This window comes from Plectropomus leopardus, chromosome 11 (genome assembly GCF_008729295.1).
Source record: "Plectropomus leopardus isolate mb chromosome 11, YSFRI_Pleo_2.0, whole genome shotgun sequence".
NCBI lineage: Eukaryota > Metazoa > Chordata > Actinopteri > Perciformes > Serranidae > Plectropomus > Plectropomus leopardus.
This window is the reverse complement of record NC_056473.1, coordinates 27,093,109-27,117,631: the sequence shown is the minus strand read 5'-3', so window position 1 is coordinate 27,117,631 and position 24,523 is coordinate 27,093,109. Positions and strand designations below refer to the sequence as shown.

Below are 24,523 nucleotides of genomic sequence, written 5' to 3'. Positions count from 1 at the left end.
TCCACGGTCGCCGTTAATTAGCGCTCTTTCTTGAATGGCGGAGATAAAACGTGTCCGTGGTGTTTAGAGGAAACAGAGAAGATACAGCGTAACCGCGTCGCTTGTAACTAACGTTAACTAAATGGTCACTAACATGGATGCTGATGTGCCTCCTCCCCTAGGCCGGCCGGGAAAAGGGGTGTTTTTTGACGATTTTCTGGCAGGCACACGACTCGTTTCTTTCTGGGATTAATAATTTCAGCTTTTAAAATTTTATTTCTCTCCCTCTTGGAGTCGGTTTTTGTGTGGGAAGCCTCGCAGGAGAGCGTTTGTTTGCAAGGTAACTAGTTCCTGCCGTCGCCAGCACTGACCACAGCATCACTGTCAACTGTGTTGTTTGTGTGTGCGTCTGTAATTTTGGTGTCAGCTCCAGGGGAATAATGAAACGCTGTGAACATGGCTGCTTTATGCATTGTGCGTTTTCATCTCTTGTCCTTTTGATTTCACTGGTTCATGCCAGTGACTCAGGCCTGTGGATGCAAGTTAGCCAATTCAAATGTGACTAGTAATGGGTCAGAAATGTTGGTGGATTACATAGAGCATGAATCACACCAGAGCAAGGGGTTGTTGCTAGTGCCACATGTGTTTCCAGCCCATGTTTCACTCAGTGCAGCTACATTTTAATGCAATGTTTACAAAATACAGTAGATGTCAAGATGCTGCAAATGTATTTAGTTGTTGTGTTATGTTGAAAAGACTGAGAGAACTATCTGTCTCATTGGTGCAGCAATATTCACATTTTCTATTTTTTTTCAACCGTATAATGACAAGAGCTATTCATAGCAACTTTATTACATTTGGTTTCATGGTGGATTGAGACTCAGCAGCATAATTCCAATACCACAAAGTGAATTTAGTGCCTAAAACCAATAAGCGTATGTCTCTGCCAGATTGGGCTGCCTAATTTTAGCCTCCAGGCAGTGATTTGTTACCTTGACGTTAAGGTTTGTGCTATTCCCAGGTGCCTCAAGCAGAGTGCCAGTTAGAGTGTGTGTACTTGTGTGTGCATATACACTGTCTGCATTGCAGTTTTAAGTATTCTGCAGACAGTAAACTAAAGTAAGATATTTGGCCAGTGAAGCTCAATACTGGAGAAAGAAATTTTGTTTAGCCAGCAAAATATTGTCAAAAATGAGATATTTGCTACAGTCTAATGATTTTGCACCAACATCTGATACACTTGAAACTTGAGCTGCAGCTAACAATTATTTTCATTGTTGAGTAATTTCTTTTTTTTAAGTTGTTTAGTCTATAAAATCTCAAGATAGCTGTAAAAAAAAAAAAAAGCCAGAAAAAGCCAACTGGTGTTTCCAAAAGGCCAAGAGGATGTCCTCAAATATCTTGTTTTGTCCACAACCCAAAAATATTCAGTTTATGGATATAGAGGAGTAAAAACTAACAAACAAAAACCTAGGCAATGTTCCTGTTTGAGAAGCTGGAATCACAGACTTTTGACTTTTTTTTCTTAAAAAATAACTAAAACTGATCGATTATCAAAGTAGTTTGTGAATATTAGTTGACAACTAATCGATTCATCAGCGCAGCTCTGCTTGAAACATCTCAGGGTTGGTATACTACTTATATTTTCTTGTAATTATGTTTGCACCACTGAGTTTCTAGTTAGCCGTAATTAAAATCACTGTATACAGTATAAACACAGAGAGTTTTGGAAAGGTAATGTAACAGGAGGGCGGGAGAAGAAAACAAAAGCCAATGTTGGAAAATGTGTGTGTGTGTGTGTGTCACTGTGTGCACAGGTGCACCCAATCTAAACCCTCTAACCACAGGAGATCAATGGTTAGTGGGAGGGTAAACCAAACCCTTCAGAGTAGCTAGAAGCCACACACACACACACACACACACACACACACAGTAATCATTCAGCAGAGTTCACACAGGGATGAGTGTTGAGACACAACTCTGTCACTCCTCTCCCTCTCTTTCTTTTCTGTCTTCAGCTCTTTGCTAAACTTTCACCTCCAACCTGCCACCTGAGTGCAAGCTGGCGCGAATGGTGAGAAAGTATGTTACACTCATGTTTTGGATACACCCTTACCAAATTGCAGGAGCCTCAGGTGGCCAATATGATCCCCCTGGTGAAGAGTCACAAACCGGTTACGCTTGTGCTCATGTTTATGGCATCTATGTTTTGGAGGGAGTTCTCACCAAATGTTTGACAATGAGGATGTCTCACCCCCTTTTCTCCCTACTCCTTTTCAAGCATTTCTTACCCCTCCAAACACCCACACACCTCCCCCTGGTCTCCCTCCCCATCTCCCAGATGTGAGGGAAGTGTGGGAGGAGCTAGGGGGTGTTTGTGTTCCTCAGGGTCCCCGCTTCCTGCAAAATTGGAGAGAAACTCCACATGTGCTGAAAACACCAGCACACACACACACACACACACAAACAGACACTAACACGCTGAATACTCTGGCACAGTGTGTACATCTTTTCTTAATGTTTGACTTTATTTCTTGCCCTGACTTAGTCTTGTATTCATTTGAATTTTATCATGCACTGCAGCAGCAAACTTTCAAACCAGTTTGGAGAATTGGCTTTGCTTTGTCGGTCTTGTTTGGTTTAACTTGTGTGTATGAGGCAGGTATTTCCCACAGTTGACTGTTTCATCATTGCACCTGCTTCAGTGTTTACGCCTGAACTCGGCAGACGGATATTATCAGTTTTTTGCAGCTCTATTCAGAAAACCTTGTATCAACAGTGCAGACAAACACTGGAGTGAACATTGTCAGCAGGCATCTTTCCTCATTGTGGTCACTGTAGTCCACTGATGGATAATAGATTTCCTGCTTAAGGAGGAATGCCAGAAATGTCAGTAAGGAACAGAGTAGTGCAGCACGCTGTCTCTATTGGCCTATTGTGTAGTTAGCTCAGCTAACCTTGTTAAGACTTAACTGAGATACCGCATGCACACTCCAAGCTTGCCATACAGCACATGTCACCCATGCTAATTGATGTGGGATGCATCGCGTTGTTTGGTTTGTAATAGAGATGCACTGATTGATCAGCCAGTGACCGGAATTGGCTGATTTTCAGCTTGATCGGCTATGATGGGTGAGCGGCTAGTCAGTCTCACATATAGCCTATTCTGTCCAGGTCACATTTACATGCATGTGCTGCATGATGGTTCATGTCATACACACAGCAGCACAGACGGTGACTCAATATTGTTACGCTCTCTACAGTCTGATCTCTTTTCCAGGTCGTCAGATAACGATGCTTTTTCACACCTCCCTTGTTAGCAACTTTTCAGATCCTCTTGGTGCCTTTATTTCTAAGAAGCAAGAAAGTTCACACCTTATTCAGACCATTAGGGAAAAAGTCAGGGGCAGGATACAATGATGTTACGTGACAGAAGGCCGTGTAACCTGGTGCAGTTTTGGAGAAAAAAATGTAGTAATCAGTGTTTTGTAATGGAAAAACAATAGAAGTTTTATCAAAGAAAAGTTACTACATTGTTCATGTATGCTCTCAATTAAAGTTCTTACAATGAAAAAGGAAGTTAGTAGTTTGTTATTAGGAATTTAAGGGTATTTCTGTCTATGTTTTGGATCAATGGAGACCTAAAGGAATGCCTGCTTTTGATCTGTAACAGCATAACGTGTAATAATTTATAAACAAGCATCTCTTATCTTTTTGTCTCGTTTTCACAGATGACAGAGGGGAGGCGGTGTCAGGTCCATCTCCTGGACGACAGGAAGCTTGAGCTCCTTGTACAGGTGAGTCTCATCCTCTCGCGCCTCCTTGTCTTTCTTGTCTCTCTCTTTGCGGACTCCCATTTCCTTCGAGCGAGGGAGAAGAGATGTCTGGTGTCCCAAAGGGACTCAATTACTGCTGACCAAGGGGAATTTGGTCAGCAGTACGTGACTCTGCTGTTTCTTGATGATCACCTGATCTCTCCCCACACACACAAGAACACACACAAGCGTTCGCACAACAGACCCTGCCGTGATTTACTATTTCTGTAGAAGCTATACATTCTAACATCAGTGGTGGAAGAAATATTCAGATCCTTAAAAGTACTAATACTGCACTATGAGAATACTCTGTTAAAAGGAAAAGTCTTGCATTGAAAATTTTACTTAAGTAAAAGTAAGTAAAGTACTTAAAGTATGAAAAGCTAAGTGCCCACTGCAAAAAAAATCTGAAAAAAACAAGCACACAAAATTTAAAAACAATAGAAAATACACCCCTAAAACTAAAAATTATATAAAAAGATGAATAAATAAAACCAACCAAAACACTCAAAATTGAAAAAACAAACAAAACGAAAACACCCCAAAAACTTAAAAAGGAAAGTTAAAGGGTGAAAACACCCTAAAATCTTAAAATCATTTAAAAAATGTTGATCAAAATTATTGTCACTTCGTTTTCTGCCAACTGAATGATTGATTATCAACCATTTCAGCTGTTTTGTATAATCTGTTTGGTAATTTAATTTCTAACAAAACATCATATTTTATAAACTTGTGTTTTTAATGCAAAAATCCTAATCTGTAAAGTAATTTAAGCGTTCAGGTAAATGTAGCGGAGTAAAAGTGTAAAATGACATGAAAAGAAAATACAAGTGAAATACAAATACCTCAAATTTGTACGCAAGTACAGCACTTGAGTATATGCACTTAGTTGCATCCTAACAATGCCTAATACAGAGTTAAGTCCTAATAATGTCCTGAATAGAAACTCTTCCCCTGAATTCATGCTTCACTGCTTTTTCTTCATCCTTACTGCCTTCCCAGAATGCCTCAGAAAGGCCCAAAATCATCTTACCGAAAACATCAACTGGCTGTGCAATTTGACAATGTTCCCTCTTATCCTCCAAACATGTCTGTGTAATTGACAATGCTCTTGTCTTGAAACGTCTTGGAAAAACAAAGCAGCATGCTGCCCCCCTTCCCCCCACCGACTTTCAGCCTTCAATTCTCCCAGCAGGCCTTTCTGCTGCAGTAATGGTCAAAGGCAGCAGCAGCAGCACCCACAGCACACTGGTCTCTCCCTTGTTCGCCATTTAAAGTCTCTATAGACAGCTATTTACTAAATACCTAAACATTTTATGTGTGGAAGCTCTCAAATATCACAAATTAACTTACATTTAATTTGTTGGCAATTTTTAGTGTATAAATTGTCTGCACAGCAACCTCTCTCTTCACTTCCCCTTCTTCACTGATTGTTGCTGACATTCATTTTCATCATCTATAAGATCCCTCTCATGGTATGGCATTTTCATCTGAGGTTTCTTCCATTCTTCCTAACCTCCCGTAACCCCCTTTGGGTCTGACCATTACCCAATTCCACTAGATACAGGAGAGAGACAAAAGACGGTAATTGCCCTGGAACAGGAGAAAAAGAGTAAGCAGAGAAGGATTGACGCAGAAACTCAGTAGGTTTAGAGGGAGAGAGAGAGAGAAGTGAGATGAGAGCTCAGGAACGGAGAGACGGGAGATGACACTAAACGGTTGGGAATCGAGAGGAGAAAATGGAGGGGAGAGCCGAGGATAGGTCTGCTGACTTTCTGATTTGATTACTCTGCCAGAACTGATCCTCTCTTTCAAATTGGTACTTCTTTCTGCTCCTCTTCCACTCCCTCTCACTCCATCTCTCTTGGCTTTCCACTCCTCATTCTCCGGGTCTTCTTTTCTCAGCTCCTTGCATGCCTTCACCTGCCCCGGCTCTGTCTGCTGTGGATCTTTAAAAAGTTTTAAAAGGCATTGCATTCATTAATAATAATAATAATAATAAAAAAAATACTCAAATCAATTTCTTAAAAGTCTTTAAATATAAGAACATGGTAAGTATGATGTCACATATGATGACGTTGCATTGTAAAATAAGAAAATAAAAAAATTGCTACTATTATTTTGAAGTGGGGTTGTATGAGGTACTTTTCAATAGTCAATGTATGACATGCAGTAGACAGCGGTTGACATGCCACAGTTTGGAGAAGCATGCACTGCTGTGGAGGGGTCAGCCACAAAACAAATTTTAGCCTCCTAAAGAAGTCCCACCTACAAGAATCATTATCCTTTTTATCAGACACTGATTTCCACTGGGAAAATGAAGCTGTTTTATCTCAGTCTTCAAAGTCAGACTCCGTTAGGAACAACGGTGACAACTTCTCGCCAAAGCAGCGAGAATACTCTCAGTATAGTATAAACTCAAACTGCGGTGGATTCCACTGTGGTCATGTGGCTGGTCGAGTATTTGGTCACAAACAAGAGAGTGTCTTTATCAAAAAGTCAGATTAACAGTAACGTAACACCAAACATTTCCTGCTAGGTAGTAAACATGGCCACGGCAAAGAAGCATAAAGTCGACAGCGAGGGCTGCCGGGTTTCAGGAGTGGTGGAAAAATACTTTTTCACTTAAAGATGAAACAGTTGCATGCGATCTTCTTTTTTAATAATTTGTTTGATGCAAGAAGCTGCTAGCCCCTAGGTATTTTCACATTATCTAATCTGGCCCCTATTCAAAAAAGTTTGGATACCCCTGCACTAAGTAATGGATTGCATTTTTTTGGTGATTGTAAAATTGGTCGTAAATTTCATTCCAATCAGCATTAAAACAGTCGTAAAAAGTCAGAAATCTAACTTGCCTTGGGCTGTAGGAAGTGAAACGCTGTTCTAAATCTCCAAAAACAGCTGCAGCAGCTCCAAATCTCATCCATCGTCTCTTTCGATCATTCTTCATCCTCTTGGCCATCAACAGAGGAAATAACAGGGAAATAAACAAAAAACAGAGTTGAAAACTTCAAGAAAACATAGCAGTGATCTTAGTTTTATGTAAGAAAATTTGAAGATAATTTAAGATGTTGTGAGTGAGGAATTTTGTTCTGTTTACAACATAAAATACACAATATAATAAATGATATTTTTATAGTTTGGCAACAGTATTAGCAAGAGAGAAGTCCGGAAGAGGGGATGTTATTAACTAACTATTGTCATATAAATCAGGATACCGCCGTCTTCTTTTTTTTTCTCTCTCTCTCTTTGTCTCACTCTCTGTCTCCGCTTCTCGGCGTCAGGCAGATGTACAGTTAGTAGGACCACAGAGAATTAGGATGTTATTCTTAGTTTTCCGGTGAACTAAGAAGCAGTCGGGACCTCGGCTCGTTCGCACAAAAAGGATTTCTTGAAGGGGATGATCATAATTCATACGCAGAGCAGACAGTTTTGTTTCAAATATTAAGGCAGTATTACACACTCTAATGGGCTATTTCATGTCTTCACTGATCATTTAACAGCAGTGTGGTCAAGTCAATCCTGTTGCGGTTTTCATTTAACTTCCTGTAGCACACCAAGCGCACAAGCCAGAAAGCCTCTGAAAGGCTGGATTTTATTTCTGTCACTGACTTGTAACATTGACCAGCTGTTTAATCCCAGAAGTGTCGTTCACCTTTTTTCCTCTTCCTCATCCCCTTCCTCCTACCTTTGATAGTGCATCCTCTGTGGTTTGTTTATGGAGCAACGCCTCATTGGCAGGGAACTATGTGCCAGAAGGCCAACACACCTATTGACCAGGCTGTAAAGATTGAAGCTAACCACCAAATGCACCAGCGGGTGAAAATATATGTCAGTCATACGGCTATCACTCCCTAAGGCTTTAGTGAATGGGATACTACGCGGCGTTTCTCTTCCATGCCAGTGTTTATGTGAAGAACTTTACGATAAATAAAGTGATACTTCGGGGTTTTAATGAAACATGGTTCAGCATACAACTTTATCCAAAATATTAGTTAGAATTAGGGCTTGGTGTTATGGCTAAAAATGTCAAATGAATGTTAATAAATAAAATAATAAACAGATGAAGAAATGTTAATTGTGGTCAGCAGCATGTCAAACTCTTAAAGACAGTTATAAACATTTTATATGTGTTTCAGTGACAGTGTAAACAGAATAAATATAAAAAACAAAACTCAACTGTGGTCAGTACTCTCTGTACTCTCAAGTTTTACACCCACAGTTTAAAGTTTCTGCTTAAACAAAACAATAACAAAAGACAAACTTTGATGATGTTATAACGATGAAAGTCTATCTGACATGACCGAGGCAGGATGTTTACAGACGTATTGATTATTTGATTATTTGATTATTTATGTGATTTATTCACGTTACCTTTAGTCACGTTATGTCATATCATTTTATGAAATAGTTGATTAGTCAGTCACTTTAACTTGCTAACATACTTTTATCAATAGTTGAGTAAACTATACAGCCACTGGAGTTAACGGTAAGTGGCAAAGTCAGTCTCTTTGTGTTGTTATCTGTGGACAAACAGTCATACTAGAAATAACTTTATGTGTTTTTAATGTTATATGATAAAATGCTTTTACTGGCAAAAGGCGGCCGGTAGGTCAGTCCCCCCGTCTCGCCGTCTTCTTCTTCTTCCACATTTGCTGCTCCATCCTCTATGGCCGTATGGATGGCTCACTTATATGGAAGATTTCTTAAACATTTTATTATGTCTCTATAGAGTAAAATTATATTGAGATGTTTATCATTATTGTTTTATTGCCCAGCCCTAGTTAAAATATTAAAACATGAAGAGCTAAAAAACCTTTTCAGTACCCACCCTTGGACTGTTAAGAGCTGGCACTGATAATCAGTTAGCGTCCTATAAATCTGAGCAATCCTGAAGGCACCAAGGGCCCTACGAGCAGTTTGCAGAGATTGGGCCATGACTTTCTGTCAGCCAGGCAAGTGAGCTACTGTTGTGAGTTTGTCACTTGTCTGGGGCTTTGCTTTAGTGTGTCTCCTCCTCAGTTGCACCTCCCTGTAATTCTTATGCTGTTAATTACCTGTGCTGCTGAGGAGGCACAGGCTAAATGTCTATTAGCTGTAATGCTGTCTAAGCTAGCAGAGAGCTTTACTGTCTGATAGATGCCTCCATAGTGTGTGTGTGTTACTCACAGTTATTGTGTGTGTGTGTGTGTGCGTGTGTGTCTGTGTGTGTGTTTAGTGTGCCGTGTGCCACATCACTTACTATATTACCTGTCATTCACAGTCTGTATCACTGCTGGTATCTTCCGCAACATTATTACACATCCGTGAGGTATCTGCCGTTTCACAGATAGCGCCAGGATGTGTGTTTGCGTGTGGAAGGGAGTCGTCACTTGAAGAGGGAGAACCAAACTCAATTATGCTATCCGGTGCAGCCCGTGAGATTTTTACAGCCTGCTCGGTATTCATGACGATGTTGAGGCCAGAAGCTCAGTTTAACCTTTCAGAGGTCACGCTGTTCTTTTTCTCTGTCAGTCATGCACTTTTGATATGATATTCAACCGTGTATCTGGGGCTCTTTATTGCCATACCATCTTTTGAGCAGTTTATCGTGTGTGTCCACGTGTCCCCCTGTCCTCGTTGTTTGTGATGCTGTGGTGGCACGGATGCCGTTTAATTGATAATGTCGCCAAGGCAGTTGACTGCTGTGTGATAATGAGAGACCACGGCTGTGAGTGTCTCAGACTGAACCAAAACATGTATTACTGATAATACCATAAAGATAGCCTGCTTCCAGACCTAAAATTTCCACATCTAAAATGTTTTCTGAGCACTTCAAAGAGATCTAGTGTCGCACTGGTGAATCACTGCTCTTAGATTTCGAGAAACAAAAGAGCCAGTCAGAACATTTGTGGACTTTTGTCAGAGTCAGACAGATCAGGACGTAAACACAGTTAATGGTATACTATGCAGGAATTTTCTGTCACTGTTCACAGATAGTATCGCCTGTGAAAGTGAAAGCCAATGCCAAATTAAAGGCCTTTGCACACAAAGTCTGTAATTTTCGTATGCATTTTTTTAATCAGACAAAAAATTGTTTTGCACAGAGACTTGTCCGATGTAAATTTCTGCAGGTTATGCCACATTTTCTTCACAGTCGAACAAATGTTCTAATAACTTAAATGAAAACTTTAAGTCCTAACCTCACCTGCGTGCTGCGTAGCAAATATAGCAAACATGCATCAGTGATGACTAAGAGGGATAGCTTCTGTTTAAATCTGTTGGCTAAATAAAAAATATATATTAAACCACACGCAACAATACTATAAATACAAATTTAGCATTTTCATGATCTTATCTTTGCTAATAGAGGGGAGTTCATCACTCTTACTGTTTTCTTTTGATGATAGCCTCAGTGTTCCTTTATCCAATTCAATTTCAGTTTTCAGATTTATTCATAAAGCCCATTATCACAAATCACAATTTGCCTCAGATGGCTTTACAGCATACGACATCGCTCTGTCCTTGGATTCTCACAGGAACTGAGGAAAAACTACCCCCAAAAAAACCTTTAACATGGAAAAAAGCGGTAGAAACCTCATGAAGAGCGACTGAGGAGGGATCCCTTTTCCAGGATGGACAGATGTGCAATAGATGTGGTAAAGAACAATACAATTACAGTAGCTAATGACAAAATGATACATAGGAAAGAAAGAAGGGGACAGATGCACAGCAACAATAACAGTAACAATCACATAACATATTGATAAATGTAGTTCATGATCGTATGCATATTACATGCAGATTGTAGTTTATGTATGTGACAATAACAATCATATGTGTACAATAATAGTGGAGGTATGAATAATAATGCTGGTGGTACTAGTAGGCATCAGGCAGGACCACGGCATCAGCACAACCACGATCCACGATTCAGGTGCAGCAGTATGGAAGACTAGATCATTTACAAATACTTTGAGGTATTGTAGTGGGGTTGGATCAAAGGGATTTAGAGACAGAATCAGCTGGTGCAGTACCCATGTTGTTTTTTATTTAACACTTTTATCTGGTATATAAATCCGATACATGGGGATATAAAGCAGAACCAGCCTATATGTTATAGTAGCTCCTCTATCGCTACTGTTCTCTCCAGAGCCTTTCTGTGTTGCAGGATCACTGTAGGCGTCGTGCTTATATGAGATCTAGGTCATTGGAGCTCTGTGTGTGTGTGTGTGTGTGTGTGTGTGTGTGTGTGTGTGTGTGTGTGTTAATGCATGTGTGTGTGCTTGCTGTGTGCATGACATCACCTCCTTCTCTTTAAATAGCTCGCAGTAGCTTCTGTCACTGAAGTTGTAGCTGTGCAGTGAGTAGATAGTACAGGTCCTCAGGGGGAGATTGTTAAGAATTTGCACACCATGGCACATGTAGCTGTATGATCTGCGTGTGTATGAGTGTGTAGATGCATATATGGTTGCATGCAGTATGCTCTACTCTTATACTCCTCTGTCCTATATGTAAATTATATAGCACATATGTGTAGTGAGTGAGGTGCATACATGGTATGTATGGGCTCTTGTGTGCATATTTGGATGCATATTTTTTTTTTGTGTGTGTGTGTAATGAAACTGTAGGCAGCGAGGCACACCCATGGTTAACCTCAGGGTGGGGCATGCTGTTACTCAGGATGTCACAAACCAGCAGCATATGGCAGCAGTCCCCGGCCTCTACTTGGCTTTAAGATGCTCTGCATGCTCTGAGCGTCGTGATGAATGGAGGCTGTCATCGTATATAGCTTGGACAGTACTCCACAGTATTAACTAGTTTGAAAGCTCTTGTGCTAGCTGCAGCCCTCTCCCTGCAATACAGTGGTTGAGCCCAGAGCCATGACTCTGCAGTAGAGGGTTTGGGTCAGACGGGCGGAAAGGAGGGAGGGAGGGAGGGGAAGGGCAGGGTACCTGCACTGTCAGCAACATCCACACACTCCATCCATCTTTCTCGCACTCTCTCTCTCTCATTTATCTCCTCCTCTCTTGCTCTTTTCCCCAGTGTTTGTCAGAATGCTTAGTCATTGCGGTAAATCAATAGCTGATAGAATATATTAACATAAAGCTCTACACATGTACTTGTTCCAATTAAACTACTGTGTGAAAAACCACTGCACCAGGGATACTCAAGTTGCTTTGCCCGGGGGCCACTTTTATAAAGTGACAGGAGGCCAGGGACCAGTTCATAAACAAACAGTAATAACATTTATCAGTATATATAATATACAAATTTCTGTTTTCAACCTTACAACATTTGCCTAGAGGCAAATCAAGTTGCATCAGCCCCACGCAGCCAGCCACAGCAACTCTGCATTGGTTAGGTGTTCACAAGAGTGTTTCTAGGATCTGAGAGCATTCGAGCTTTGCCCGGACCTCTGTCAGGGGTCTGGGGGGGTCCTCCCCTGGCACTTTTTTTGATTAACAAGCTCTATTTGATGCTTTTCTATTAGGGGTCAACGGATAATCAGCCTGACCGATTATTGGGGCTGATTTATGGCATTTTGCTGATTATCTGCTTATTTTATTTCAGTGATTGCTGATAAAATGAATCAATGAAAAAAGTGTGCATATTACACTCAGCCAACACCAGGGAAGCAGTCTGCAATACATGCAAAGAAAGTATCACCATGGGGGGAACTTCTACTTTGTAAAATCATAGGGAGCTATTTTTATTCATTCTTTTTTTAATTTAAATTTTCACTGAACTTTATTTTTTTTAAAAAGTTGTAAGGAACTTGCTGTATATGATTTTGAACATTTCAGTTTTGATTAGATAATCACTCAAGATATCAAAACAAAGTTTTGTGTCAGAGTTTTTTGTATTACAAATTTATACAGAAATATTTTTATTTTCATTGTAAATGCAATAACGGTTCCAATCACTTATCGGTCTCATTAACTAATAATATTCAGTACTGGTATCGGCCCTGAAAAACCAATATTAGTCGAATCCTATTTTCTAGTAACTCTAGCACTTTATTTACATTCAAATTACAAAAAAATAATAATAATAATCCCAGTGTGAATCAGTTTATTTTCATTGTGAATAAGAAAATGGTCTACGGGCCACCAAGCATCTTATGGCAGGCCAGATTTGGCCAGACGACCTTAACTTGTGTATCACTGCACTACACACAGGGGAAGTTATAACTGTTGAAAAAAAGGACAGCAATGCCATTATCTCAGTTGATTTTAGTGTAAAGATGACTAAAGTCTTTCCTCTATTTTCTCATTATGTCTTCCTTTTCCTCCTATCCTATAGCACAGTAGCTACTATCCTTAATGTTAATGCCTTGGAGGTAAAATAATTCTTTAACTTCAAGCTGTGTATGCAATATTTCTGTACTCATTTTTCTCTCTCCCTGCAGCCCAAGCTGATGGCGAAGGACTTGCTGGACCTCGTGGCCTCTCACTTCAACCTCAAGGAGAAGGAGTACTTTGGAATTGCGTACACAGACGAAACGTAAGTCACACTCTAAAAGTAATGTTATCGAAAACTACTACAGCACATGGAGTATCAGTAGCCCCGGGCTGTCCCTTCAGTTTATCCTGTTGTCAGTGCTGCTCCACAACACTGTAAACAGTCAGACTATCAGCAGTTACACTCTGTTTTGATAATCACTGTCTATCAACAGAATTGTTAAAGCCACATATGGGACACGTTATAATAGGAGGAGACAATAAGAAAAAACAGTATCAAAGTTCAGGTGCAACCAGTTGTGCTGCCTAACAGGATGTGAATAGGATGTGATTATGCTCATATGTTTCTTTGTCTTAGAAATCCAGTGAACATCTTATAGCTCGTTACTAATGTTAAGGACACGATGTTCAGCACAGATGTCGGCGCAGCTGACAAAGTTGGAAAGAGTGAAATTGACAATTCTCTGTCAAGTTTTGGACATAATGTTAAGAAGTAACTTTGCTTTTCAGTTACTTCAAAAAAAGCCAAACCATATTTAAATGATTTCTGCTTTGGGTTTATTATTTAAAAATATTTTGCTTTCAACATGTTTCCACGTGTCTTGTCCAAGACCTAAAGCTATTGTAAAATACTTAAGAGTAAACATAAGCAAGATGCTGCACTGTGAACAAAAGCACCACTCAGAAAAGTTTTCCAGTACATTGTTTGAGTTTTAAATTTGTTTAAGAAACAATCAAATGTGGCTGTTGCTTTTGGCCTGTTTTTCTTCTGATGAATTTCCAGCGTGCTTATTTTTAAATATGTGTATCTGCTTTCATGTATTTCGATATGAAATGGTTCTTAGAGTTCACATTTGACCTTAACAAAAACTAGATATCCAGTTTATAGGTTATACCTCTTTCATTTACAAGCAAAAGTGGATTGCTACCTTTATTCAGGTCAAAATAACATGATCATGAATGTCACACTGAACCATAAACTGATGTATGATCTGATACCTAGTTATTGAAGGTTTTGATGTTATGATGAAACTACAATTGTCTTGCTCTGAGCCAGCAAAAGTTCACGAGTTGATGTCTGCCAGAAGGATTGCTGTGAGAACCATGCTTGAAATGCAAAAATGACATTCAAATTATTTTTATTGTGTTTGGTGACCTAGAAAGACGGAAGCACCGCAGCATGGTCCAAGACCAGTCATGCAAACATACAGATAATTTACATACAGGCAAACATCGCCTTGGCCTGTGTTCCCTCTCTGTTTTTGTTTTATCTCGTATGCCCACTGATGCCAAAAACGACTGGCCTTTGCTCCATGGCATTTACATGGCTGTGATACACACTGGAGCTAGTGTCAGTCCAGTAAAGCAGCATCAGCTTTGCTTTAGTCTTGGTCTCCCAGGGCTAATTCTATGATGTGTAGATTTGTTGCGTGCGCCTGGGGAGAGCAGAAGGCTGAGCTCTGACTGCTCAGTGGTCAAAGAGGCCGTTTGGGAGGGAAAGAGCAGGAGAGATTGAGAGACAGAGACAGAAGGAGGGGGAGATTGAGAGAGATGTTGCTCAGTTGCTCAGGAGACCATGTAGGGTTACCAGGGTGACAAGCTGTCTCTGCAGTTTTTCTCGCAGTCGGAGGGGGACAGAGAAAAGAGGGGAGTGGGGGAGAGAAGAGTGAAAACAGAAGGGAAGACATGGTTACAGGAAAAGAAAGGAGGCTTAAAGTTGTATCATGTAGGATTTAAAAAAAACAAAAAAAACAATGTAAAGACTCGTACAAAAATTATCCTTTTCGATCTTGTGACCCACTCAAAGTTGTGTGGTGGTGTATTTATCTGCAGAGAATCTGCCTGTATTTTGTTATTTTATTCCATTTAGCTGTATTTGAGACATTTCTGGACACATAAAACAGTAGTGACCAGGTGCAAAACTATAAGCAGCATAATGTTTCCTCATATGACGGTTCTTATGATATCCTAAGTTAGGTTTAGGTAAAGTAACACGGTTGAGTGTCTTTAGGGTTCAAGCAAGTTAAGTTACTGTGATTAGGTTTCGCAAAGGAAACAGGAAGAGAAACGAAACCAGTGGAAAGTCCTGTAAGAAAGTCCTGTGTTTTGTGACTTATCCAGACTTCCTGAAGGGGACCGCTTTCTTTTTTACTCCAATCAGTATATTGGTCACATAATCACACTTCCCACATACAAAGGCTGTACACAGATTACTGGCTCATGCTTACGTAGGATATGTGAGAATTTTGGTGCATTACAGTGCATGAGACAAGCTTGAGCGTCATGCATCCGAAAGGAGGCAAAAATCTTCGACACAGAAAAAAGTGTGAATATAGTGAGGCAAACCACCAGTCTGGGATTGGCTTTCATTTTGCTGGTGATATTGTTTACAAATATTATTTGACAATTACATCATTGTATACATTTAACAAAGAAAATGTATGGTGTCATAAGATTACGTTTTTGGTAGGGCTTACAGCGTCAATGCCTAAATCGCAATATGATTAAGGTCCATAATTTTTTAATAATTCAACTTTTTTTGTCTGATGGAGCTCATCCTGGGCTTAGTTTTGAAGCTAGAGTTATGATGCTGGTATTATATAAAACTAGAAGACCTAAGAAATCCAGTATACCATGTCATTCTAGCTCATTAGTGGGGGGGTGATATAACACTCCAAAGTTAGGTTGAATTTTGGTGATGGATAAACGGCATGGTCATTTCACAGGGGGTCCCTTGACCTCTGAGCTAAAGCATTGATTGGTTGGTTTGCGTTTTTGTCTCATCAGGGGCCATTTTAGTTGGCTACAGTTGGATCGCAGGGTATTAGAACACGAATTCCCCAAGAAGTCTGGTCCCATCGTCCTCTACTTCTGTGTCAGGTGAGTTCTTCATTAAATTTATCACCTAACTTAAACATGATCTCTGACCGCAGATGGTTTGAATGTGTGTGGAAGAGACAAAGAAAGATGGACAGTGTGTCTGTAAATGTGTTTGTGTATGCACATGCCTTCATGTGGTAACAGGAACAGATTAACAAGGTTAGTTATGACAGGCCCCTTTGAAATTGCTTTGACCCTGGTGTTTAACTCCCGCTCAGGGCCTCTCAGCCAATCATGCGCCTCTCAGGCCTCGTCAGTATGCGCTGCATGCAAATCACGTCAAATACTGTAGCTTCATGGTGACTACAAAGTGCCGTACTCTAAACAAGAATGCTTTCCCATAGGGAGAGAAGCCTCTCCTCCATCATTTTTATATGTTAGTACTATCCGTGTTCACGTAGTAGCACTTTTAAAAGGACCGCTGCAGTCTTTTATTAATATAATGCTGAACTGTTTCCTAATTCATCTGTGACGAGGCATGTGCCCTTGTATTGTGCACGTCTTGTTTTCGAATCATCTCCTCAGTCAAAGCCAACTCTTTTATGACCTGTTTTGACTGGGTTATGAAATAACCCTACAATCCCACAGTTCTGTCTCAGCCCTTTGCACTACTCATACAATGGCTCCACTCATATGTGAAACACTCTTTACTTACACAAAGGCACTGGATCATGTGTGCATATGTGACAGAAACACAAAGTGTGTATGTTTGTGTGTATGTGGGTGTTTTATCATCAATAGACTGTTCAAAAAGAGAAAAAAAAGGAAAAGGCACCAGACCTGAGAAGCGATTTTCTGATCTTTCATTTTCACCTCAAATGAAAATACACAGTCCTCCCATCCCACTCTGTGCCCAAAACACACACTCACGCACATGCATTCTCAGTTTGTTGCTGGAGGAGAAAGCCAAAGCTTTGTTTGGGGTCTGCTGGTGTGCCCAACATATCTCTATGATGTCATTTACACCCCAGGGACTGAGCTTTGGTTAGCAACATACATAGTAACATGACGCACATGAACTCTGCTGAACAATGTCACTGAGTAGTCATTTCCAGGTCGACATTTACAACACAGCTCAAATCATGTCACAATGAGGTGACTGTATAGCAACATCGTATTCTTAGCACATAGACTTATTGTTTGCTCCATGTAGTGAACAATGGTGTCATTGTGCAATGTGACTAATAAAATCAAAAGATGTGCAGATAATGTGGCCACTATTGCTGCTGTTTTAACCATCTCCACTATTCCAATTAAGTTGCACTGATATTCACTATCTCAGCTATAGAACCATATAAACCTATTGCGTGTGTGTGTGTTTCTGGAGCCCCTTTGACACACTGCCTGTCACACTGGGAATGTCACACTGTTATTCTGCCTCGCTGTTCTTTATAAAATTTACAGTCCCAGAATGGGGGGTCAGAGTTGTCTCACCTTAAAGCTTGCAGTGGAGGTAGTAACAGTGCAAAATTGACAGCTGTGTAAAAGGGACATTGGGCAGGACAGGACCATGAGCCAGACAGAGTTGTAAAAGACAGATTTAAAAAGCAACTGATAGCAATTAGCAGCTAATTTAAAAAAGAACAGCGTCTGAAAAATGTCTACAAATTTGGAAAACAATGAGGTCTTAAACTCAGAGTAGAGGACGAGATCAGCTGTCATATAACAGGAACAATAAATTACTGTCATTGGCAATGTTATTTTTCAGGAAGCGCTGCTGACACACATATTAGAATATTTTTGGAGGCTTTACGGATTTTTTATGAGACAGGACGGGTAAAGTGTTACGGGGGAGAGAGAGAGAAGGGATGACATGCAGAAAAGGGTCGCAAGTCAGAGTCAAACCCGTGGCTGCTGCGAAAATCCCATGTTAAGATATTAAAGGAGCCACACTGCCTGCATGAGCAGCGCTGGTCAGGAGCGTCCCAACTGCTTCTCAGGCACATCTAGAGAAACGGTGACTTGACATTTTTTTCCTGTGTGATCAGCCCTGTTGTCAGCAAAAATAGACAGTGAAAATGTTGTTTTGATGATTATATTGACTATATCACAATTTACTACAGTTTCAATGTCTTAAGCTGTCATAGACATAAGGAAATACAATATATCTGTTTTACTCAACCTTTCCATTTTCAAAATAAAAGCCTTCTGATGATGTTCTATCGACAGAATCCCATCAGTTGTTGACACAAAGCATTTTAATGGAAAATATTTGCAGGACCGTGTTGTTGACAATGCATCCATAAATGAATGGAATATGTGCTAATAAATGTGGAAATACAGTTCTTATAGCAGCCAGCAGCCCCGCAGAAGTGTCACAGCAACAGCGCTGTCAATGTGAACAACGTGCAAGACGCGTCAGTTCGGGAGGTTGCATCACGTGCTACTAACACATGCAATGTGTTCCATGCATTACATGTCACATTAGAAGCCAATGCTGTTGTGTTACACATCAGGCACGTCACATCTCTTTTGCTTCCAGGACGCCGGCATGCTGTCTGAAATCACACACTCAATGCCACGATGCCACCGTTTTTTGGTTCTGTGTATAAAAGCAAAGGCGGTGTAAAAAGGGGAGTTTGTAGTGGCTCTGTAGCCCGATCTCTGTGTACAAAGGGATTTCCATGGTCAGGGTGGGGGTCACTGTGTGTGTATTTACAAAGACTAATAGGTGTTTGACGGTGTGTTGGTGGTGCAGTGACATTGTGAACTTTGACACCATTTTGAGCCTTCACCCCCCCTTTTTTTATCGCTCAGTCCAATCTCTAACTTCAATCTATCCAAATGTCACACTGACTACACCCCCCTTCTCACTCACACACACACACACACACACACACACATCCCGCCCTATTTCTTAGAGATGTACACACACAGATTCTGGCATATAATGGAATAACTATCAGCCCAAATGTCAGGCCTGAATATATTATCAATTTCATTAGCACAATATAAGGTTTTGTGTGTGTGTGTGTGTGTGTGTGTGTGTGTGTGTGTGTGTGTGTGTGAGAGTCTCTGCCCAGGTGCATACACGTCATGTATTTGCATGCTTATGTGGTATTTGTGTGATGCGTGTGTTCCCAAATAAATGCGAGGCAGATGCCCACCTCCTGCTGATTCAGTGAGTGCCGTTTTTGCATGCTTGCTGCTGTGCTGGCAGTGTATGTGTGTCTCATCAACACCGTGGCTTTAATTAAATGTTCACACTGAATATTGACAAGGCTCCTCTCATTCTCTCTTGCAGCTCAATGGGTAACGCGATTTAAGCCCTCAAATATTGATCCTCCTACAATCCCTCCCAGTCAATACCTATACACTCATACGCACACAGATCGACACATTCGTTCACGTGTTCATAGGAACATGTGCTTTAGCCACATTATACAAGCTTGTAGGGATACATCAATGAGTATTTTTAAGCTGTGTAATATTTTATATTTGATGTAGTTTTCATCAGAGAAGAGCCAACAATGAGTAGCTTCCTAGCTGCGTACCATCGTAGCTCCCCTCTGGCTCTGCACGCATTCATGAGCTAAATTTAGACCGCATTATTATGTTAGTTCCCTCCTCACCGCTCTGCCAGAAGTGGGTTACTGTGCTTCTCTCTCCAGTATGTGACAGTGTGTGTGTGTGTAAGTACTGTATGTGCATGTGGAATCACTACACACTGCTGATGATGCAGAGGGGCAGACAATGTGTGAAGTGCATCATGTGCACATTCAATCGGTGTGTGTGTTTATGTTTGTGTGTGTGTGTGTGTGTGTGTGTGTGTGTGTGTGTGTGTGTGTGTGTGTGTGTGTGTGTGTGCATTCAGATTGTGGAATGTGCTCACACAAACAAACTAATCATGGATCATTGCCAGCCTCCATGGTGAGAGAGGGAATTGGTTTAAAGGGAAGTGAAAGGATGTTGGTACAGCCTTTGGTAAGGTGTGCCCCCCTCTGGCCACTTTGGTCATTGCAACATTTCTGTCACATTTTACGACACTACGTTAGCCTGCATGTTTATGTTATTTTTGTTTCCTAAGCAAAGGGATGATAAACCTTACTGATCTTATTCATAGGACTGAAGGTGGTCTTCTGCCATTGTTTTCTTTACTGTTGCAAATGTACTGAAGCTTTTTCTCCTGTGTTTTCAGGTTCTACATAGAGAGTATATCCTACCTGAAGGACAATGCCACTATTGAGCTGTTTTTCCTTAATGCCAAGTCCATCATATACAAGGTAAACTCATTCTGTGATTGCCAAAATGTATATTCCTAATGCTGTTGCATTGTGATTAAGGAGGGATGCATTTATCCTGAAATGCTTTACAGATAAAGGTGGAAGGATTTTTTTTCTTGACTTAAATGTTTTTTGCCAGAAGAAGGTGGAGGGGGCTATATAAAGTTATGTATAGTAAGGGCCTTAACGCTTTTAGAGGCATACCACTTTATTAGACCATTTTTGGTTCTAAATTAAAAGGCCAGCTTGGATTTTGGTGCTCCACGCTGATTTGATGAAGCAAAAAATGCAAACCAGTTACATCAGCTGTGAACCATCATGTTATGTGCTGCACCGCATTCCAGCAAAAAAAAAATTTCGACACATTTACTGCCATCTGTCAGTGTTGACACACCTATTTTAGCTGTTTAAATAAACACTGTCAGCAAGGTGCCCAAAGGGAAGGGCAAAAAGGCAAATGTGTTTTATACATTTGGTGATTGACTTCAACTCAGAGAAAGACATTTCTATGTTTGCTCTGAGGGAGTGGAGACTTTTTTAAGATCACTGGTTCACTTACTCTTATCATAAGTCTACCTGGTACCTCAGTGCTTAGACATAATGTAGCCTTGTTAGTGTGCAGTGCATGCAGTGACACCAGTTTCAAGCAGTTATTTATCTTGTCCAGAAGAGGGCGTGTGTGGCCTGAGGGAAAATGATGGGGCAAAAATGTCCCGGTCAAAGCATTGTGAAAGAAAACTGTGATAATGTCATAAGACACACGTTAAGCCCCACCCTTAGGCGGCCCTATGGGGCAAACAACATCACACCACTGACCCAAAATAACCACAAAAGACTCAAACAATAAAATCAATGGGATTTATTAACAGAAGACAAGAAACCGAGGCATTTCAAATCCCAGGCAGAGAGGCAGCAAGACCAGCAGTCTCTACATCAGAGACCTCTCTCTTCTGCTGCTGTCAAAGAAGCTTTTTAGCAGCTCCTTCCCCAGCCAGGTGCTCTGCCTATCGTAGGTAATGAAGCACACCTGGGCAGATCTACAAAGAAAAAAGGGACAACAGCAAAGAACACATACAGCCGTAACACCACCCTTAAAATAATGAATAAAGAGACTGTTACCACCACACAATGACAAATACTATTATTTTACTGAATTTAAATGTATTTAACAATGAAGAAATTAGTGCTACCCACCAAGGCTGTATGTTAGACTAAAACACAGATCAAAAGCAAACAAGGCACCTCTTTCCTGAGCATGTAGAATAAGAACAATAAAATCTGGAGCAATCTGGGGGGATAAAACACGCTCCCTAGCTCTATTTACGGGAAGCTTAGCACAGACTGGGAGCAACACCAGACTGTTCCTTAGGATTGATCACCTCAATAGTCTCTTTAAATGTTGTTGTCGCTCATAGTATATTTGGACAATTGTTAGTGCTCCATCCACCAGAGTTTGCTTTCTTGCTGTATGTGAGAAAAAGGTGTCACTGTAGCGTCCATTAACAAAGAAACTGAGAGTTGAATGGCAGTGACTACAAAGATTTGGTTCTTGTCTTTAGCGGTAAAGATTACAGACAGTATTTGTTGCTGGGACAAATGACTCAGTACTCAGGTATTTAATCGGCTTCAGCTCTGATCGGCAGTGATGGAGATGCGACCGTGGCTAACTTCTCTTTGTCATCTCAGCCACAAATCCCTCTCTTGCCAAGAAGCATTCGAGCAACCCTCCAAATTAGTCATCACCAAGTTTGAAAGAGTAATTAAATATGTAACAGTTTACTGGTCTCCATGTTGCTTTCTACTGTTTACTTACCCTTTTTCTTACATGTTCAGATCAGTCAGACTTTATTAGTATGCACTTTTCATACAAACAGAGCTGGGGGCTAAACCATGAAGTGCTTTAAAAGTGATAATTAAAGTCAGTTCTAAAACTGACATGTAACCAACGAAGAGAGGCTAAAACCGGGCTGATATGGTCATGTTTTCCAGTATTCGTCAAAAGCCAGTCAGCTGCATTTTGGACTAGCTTAAGTTGAGCAATGGCTCTTTTTGCTCAGTCCTGAATACAGTGAATTGCAGTAGTCCAATCCGGAGGAAATAAAAGCATGAATGACCTTCTCAAGATCAAGCAAAGAGAGAAAAGATCTGATTTTTGAGATGTTCCTTAACTGATAAATGCAGGACTTGACACCACTTTCAACATAGTCATTAAAATATAGTAGATGAAGATATATGTTCAACTTCTGCAATCAGTGTTTGTATAAGCGGTGAGGAACATTCTCACCGTGCGGTGGGAACACATACAGTGAAATAACACACACTTAAAGACGATTTGTAGCCACGCTGGGTGGTACACCCAGGGTGGGTTTGCTCTGTCTAGTGTTTCATCCTGGCTGTCTGATCTTCCAACCAATTAAGTGGTGGATTGTAAAGGGAACATTCCTGGCATACTTGACCCACTACTCACTGCCCACTAACCCTCCTCCTTCTCCCCCTCAATGCGGACATACCATTCCCTCTATATGTACACGCTCACGGTCGGTGATTACATGCACAAAGAACATCACTAATTATCATGCAGCTAAAGACTCCACATGTCCTGGAATGACTAAACACAAAACAGTAACACAACTAAAAAACACCTTTGGCAAACATACTCAGCAATCAGTAACCAGAGCATCCATGCCTACCCTCAACCCCTAAACCCCCTCTTCCAAACCCCCTCAGTTTGCCTCTAATCTCTGAGCTCCATCCACATGAAGAGGTCATGAAATTAGAGAAGGCTCAGAGGAAAAATGGAGGGGGAGTAGCGCGGACATGAAAGGAACTAGCAACCCATCGCGGATAAATGGATGATGATTCAAAGAGGCACGTCCACTTTTACTCCCAACATCAGGAAAGTGTGTTTTATTTATTTACTTGCAGTAAGAGAACGTGTCATTCATGCCGCCTTTTTTCTTTTCTCTTTTTCTCGCAGGAGCTTATTGAAGTGGACAGTGATGTTGTCTTCGAATTGGCTTCCTATATTCTACAAGTAAGATAAAGTGTGTCTGTTTGTTTGTGTGTGGGTGTGGATGTCTGTCTTGATATCTGTATGCAGACAAACACACTAGTCATCCCAGGGGCTGTTGCTCTGCAACGAAACGTTTCTGAAAGTCTGTTTCTTCCAAAATGTCTCCGCCAGCCTTTGATCCTAATTGACGACAATTAAACCCACATTATCTATTGCAGTTATAATTGACTATGATTAAATTCACATTATCTAATGCAGTTATCAATCTGTCAGTGTTCTGCAATGACGCTTGGAAGTTTCGAATCCAAAAAACCTCAACTGTCTTTGTTGGTAGCCGCATTCCTGGCCACCAGCGAAATTCTTGGTGCAGTCATTCAGTGCTAATATAACACAGAGCAGAAGGGAAACTCTTTTACTTCACAAATTCTCCTCAGTGCCAGCCCTTTCTCTCTCCTGTGCCTTTCTCAGAGTAGGTCAGTCCATTAACTGTGATGCTGCAAGGTTGTGTTACACATAGACTGGGCTGAGTGGTGTGTGTGTATGTGTGTGTGTGTGTGCGCGCGCGTGCATGTGTGTGTGCGCGCCCTCTACGCAGGTGCAGATGCACAGTATCAGGTATCTGCTCTGTGGGCCTTCAGAGGTTTCACTCCAGATGGAGGTTTAATGTTTCTCTCTGATTTCAGCACAGCAGACCTGACTGCTCATTCACCAACACAAACAGAACATAGACACACATTTTATAGTCACTGCTTGGTGCTCACATATCCATATATGTAAATCCATTCTTCTCTCACTACCTTTCTGTTTCCCTCTCTGTTCCACAGGAGGCTAAAGGTGATTTCACCAGGTAAGCACATTAATAACTTGTAGTAACTGTATGTAATGTACATGTAATAAAGTAGGTCACATATTCCGTCTTATTTTTAAGTTTCCTCCCTGGTTACAGGGGTAGTTTGTGACACATGTTCACATTCAGAGCAGAGAAGCACAGACAAAGGGGCAATAGAAGTGAGCATTGAGGTGCATTACTTGTTTCTGAGCTTAATTTACATTCCTCCTTCTTTCCTGCCATCCCTGATCTACTTTCATTCACTATTTTCAGGCTGCACTCCCACTAATGGGAAAAGCATGGATTACATATATTTGTGTGTGTGTGCGTGTGTGTGTGTG

The 24,523-nt window shown here is 40.8% G+C and overlaps 1 protein-coding gene across 3 annotated transcripts in view; it reads left to right on the top strand.

The window, feature by feature from the left end:
• Positions 1 to 24,523, top strand: part of frmd4a (FERM domain containing 4A) — a 77,038-nt gene that overhangs the window by 26,874 nt on the left and 25,641 nt on the right. For all 3 annotated transcript variants that reach the window (XM_042495575.1, XM_042495574.1, XM_042495573.1), the window contains exons 2-7: positions 3,711 to 3,776; positions 13,186 to 13,280; positions 16,025 to 16,117; positions 20,256 to 20,340; positions 23,318 to 23,374; positions 24,178 to 24,200. In XM_042495575.1, the coding sequence (XP_042351509.1) occupies positions 3,711 to 3,776; positions 13,186 to 13,280; positions 16,025 to 16,117; positions 20,256 to 20,340; positions 23,318 to 23,374; positions 24,178 to 24,200 (419 nt within the window). The remainder of the gene's footprint in view (positions 1 to 3,710; positions 3,777 to 13,185; positions 13,281 to 16,024; positions 16,118 to 20,255; positions 20,341 to 23,317; positions 23,375 to 24,177; positions 24,201 to 24,523) is intronic.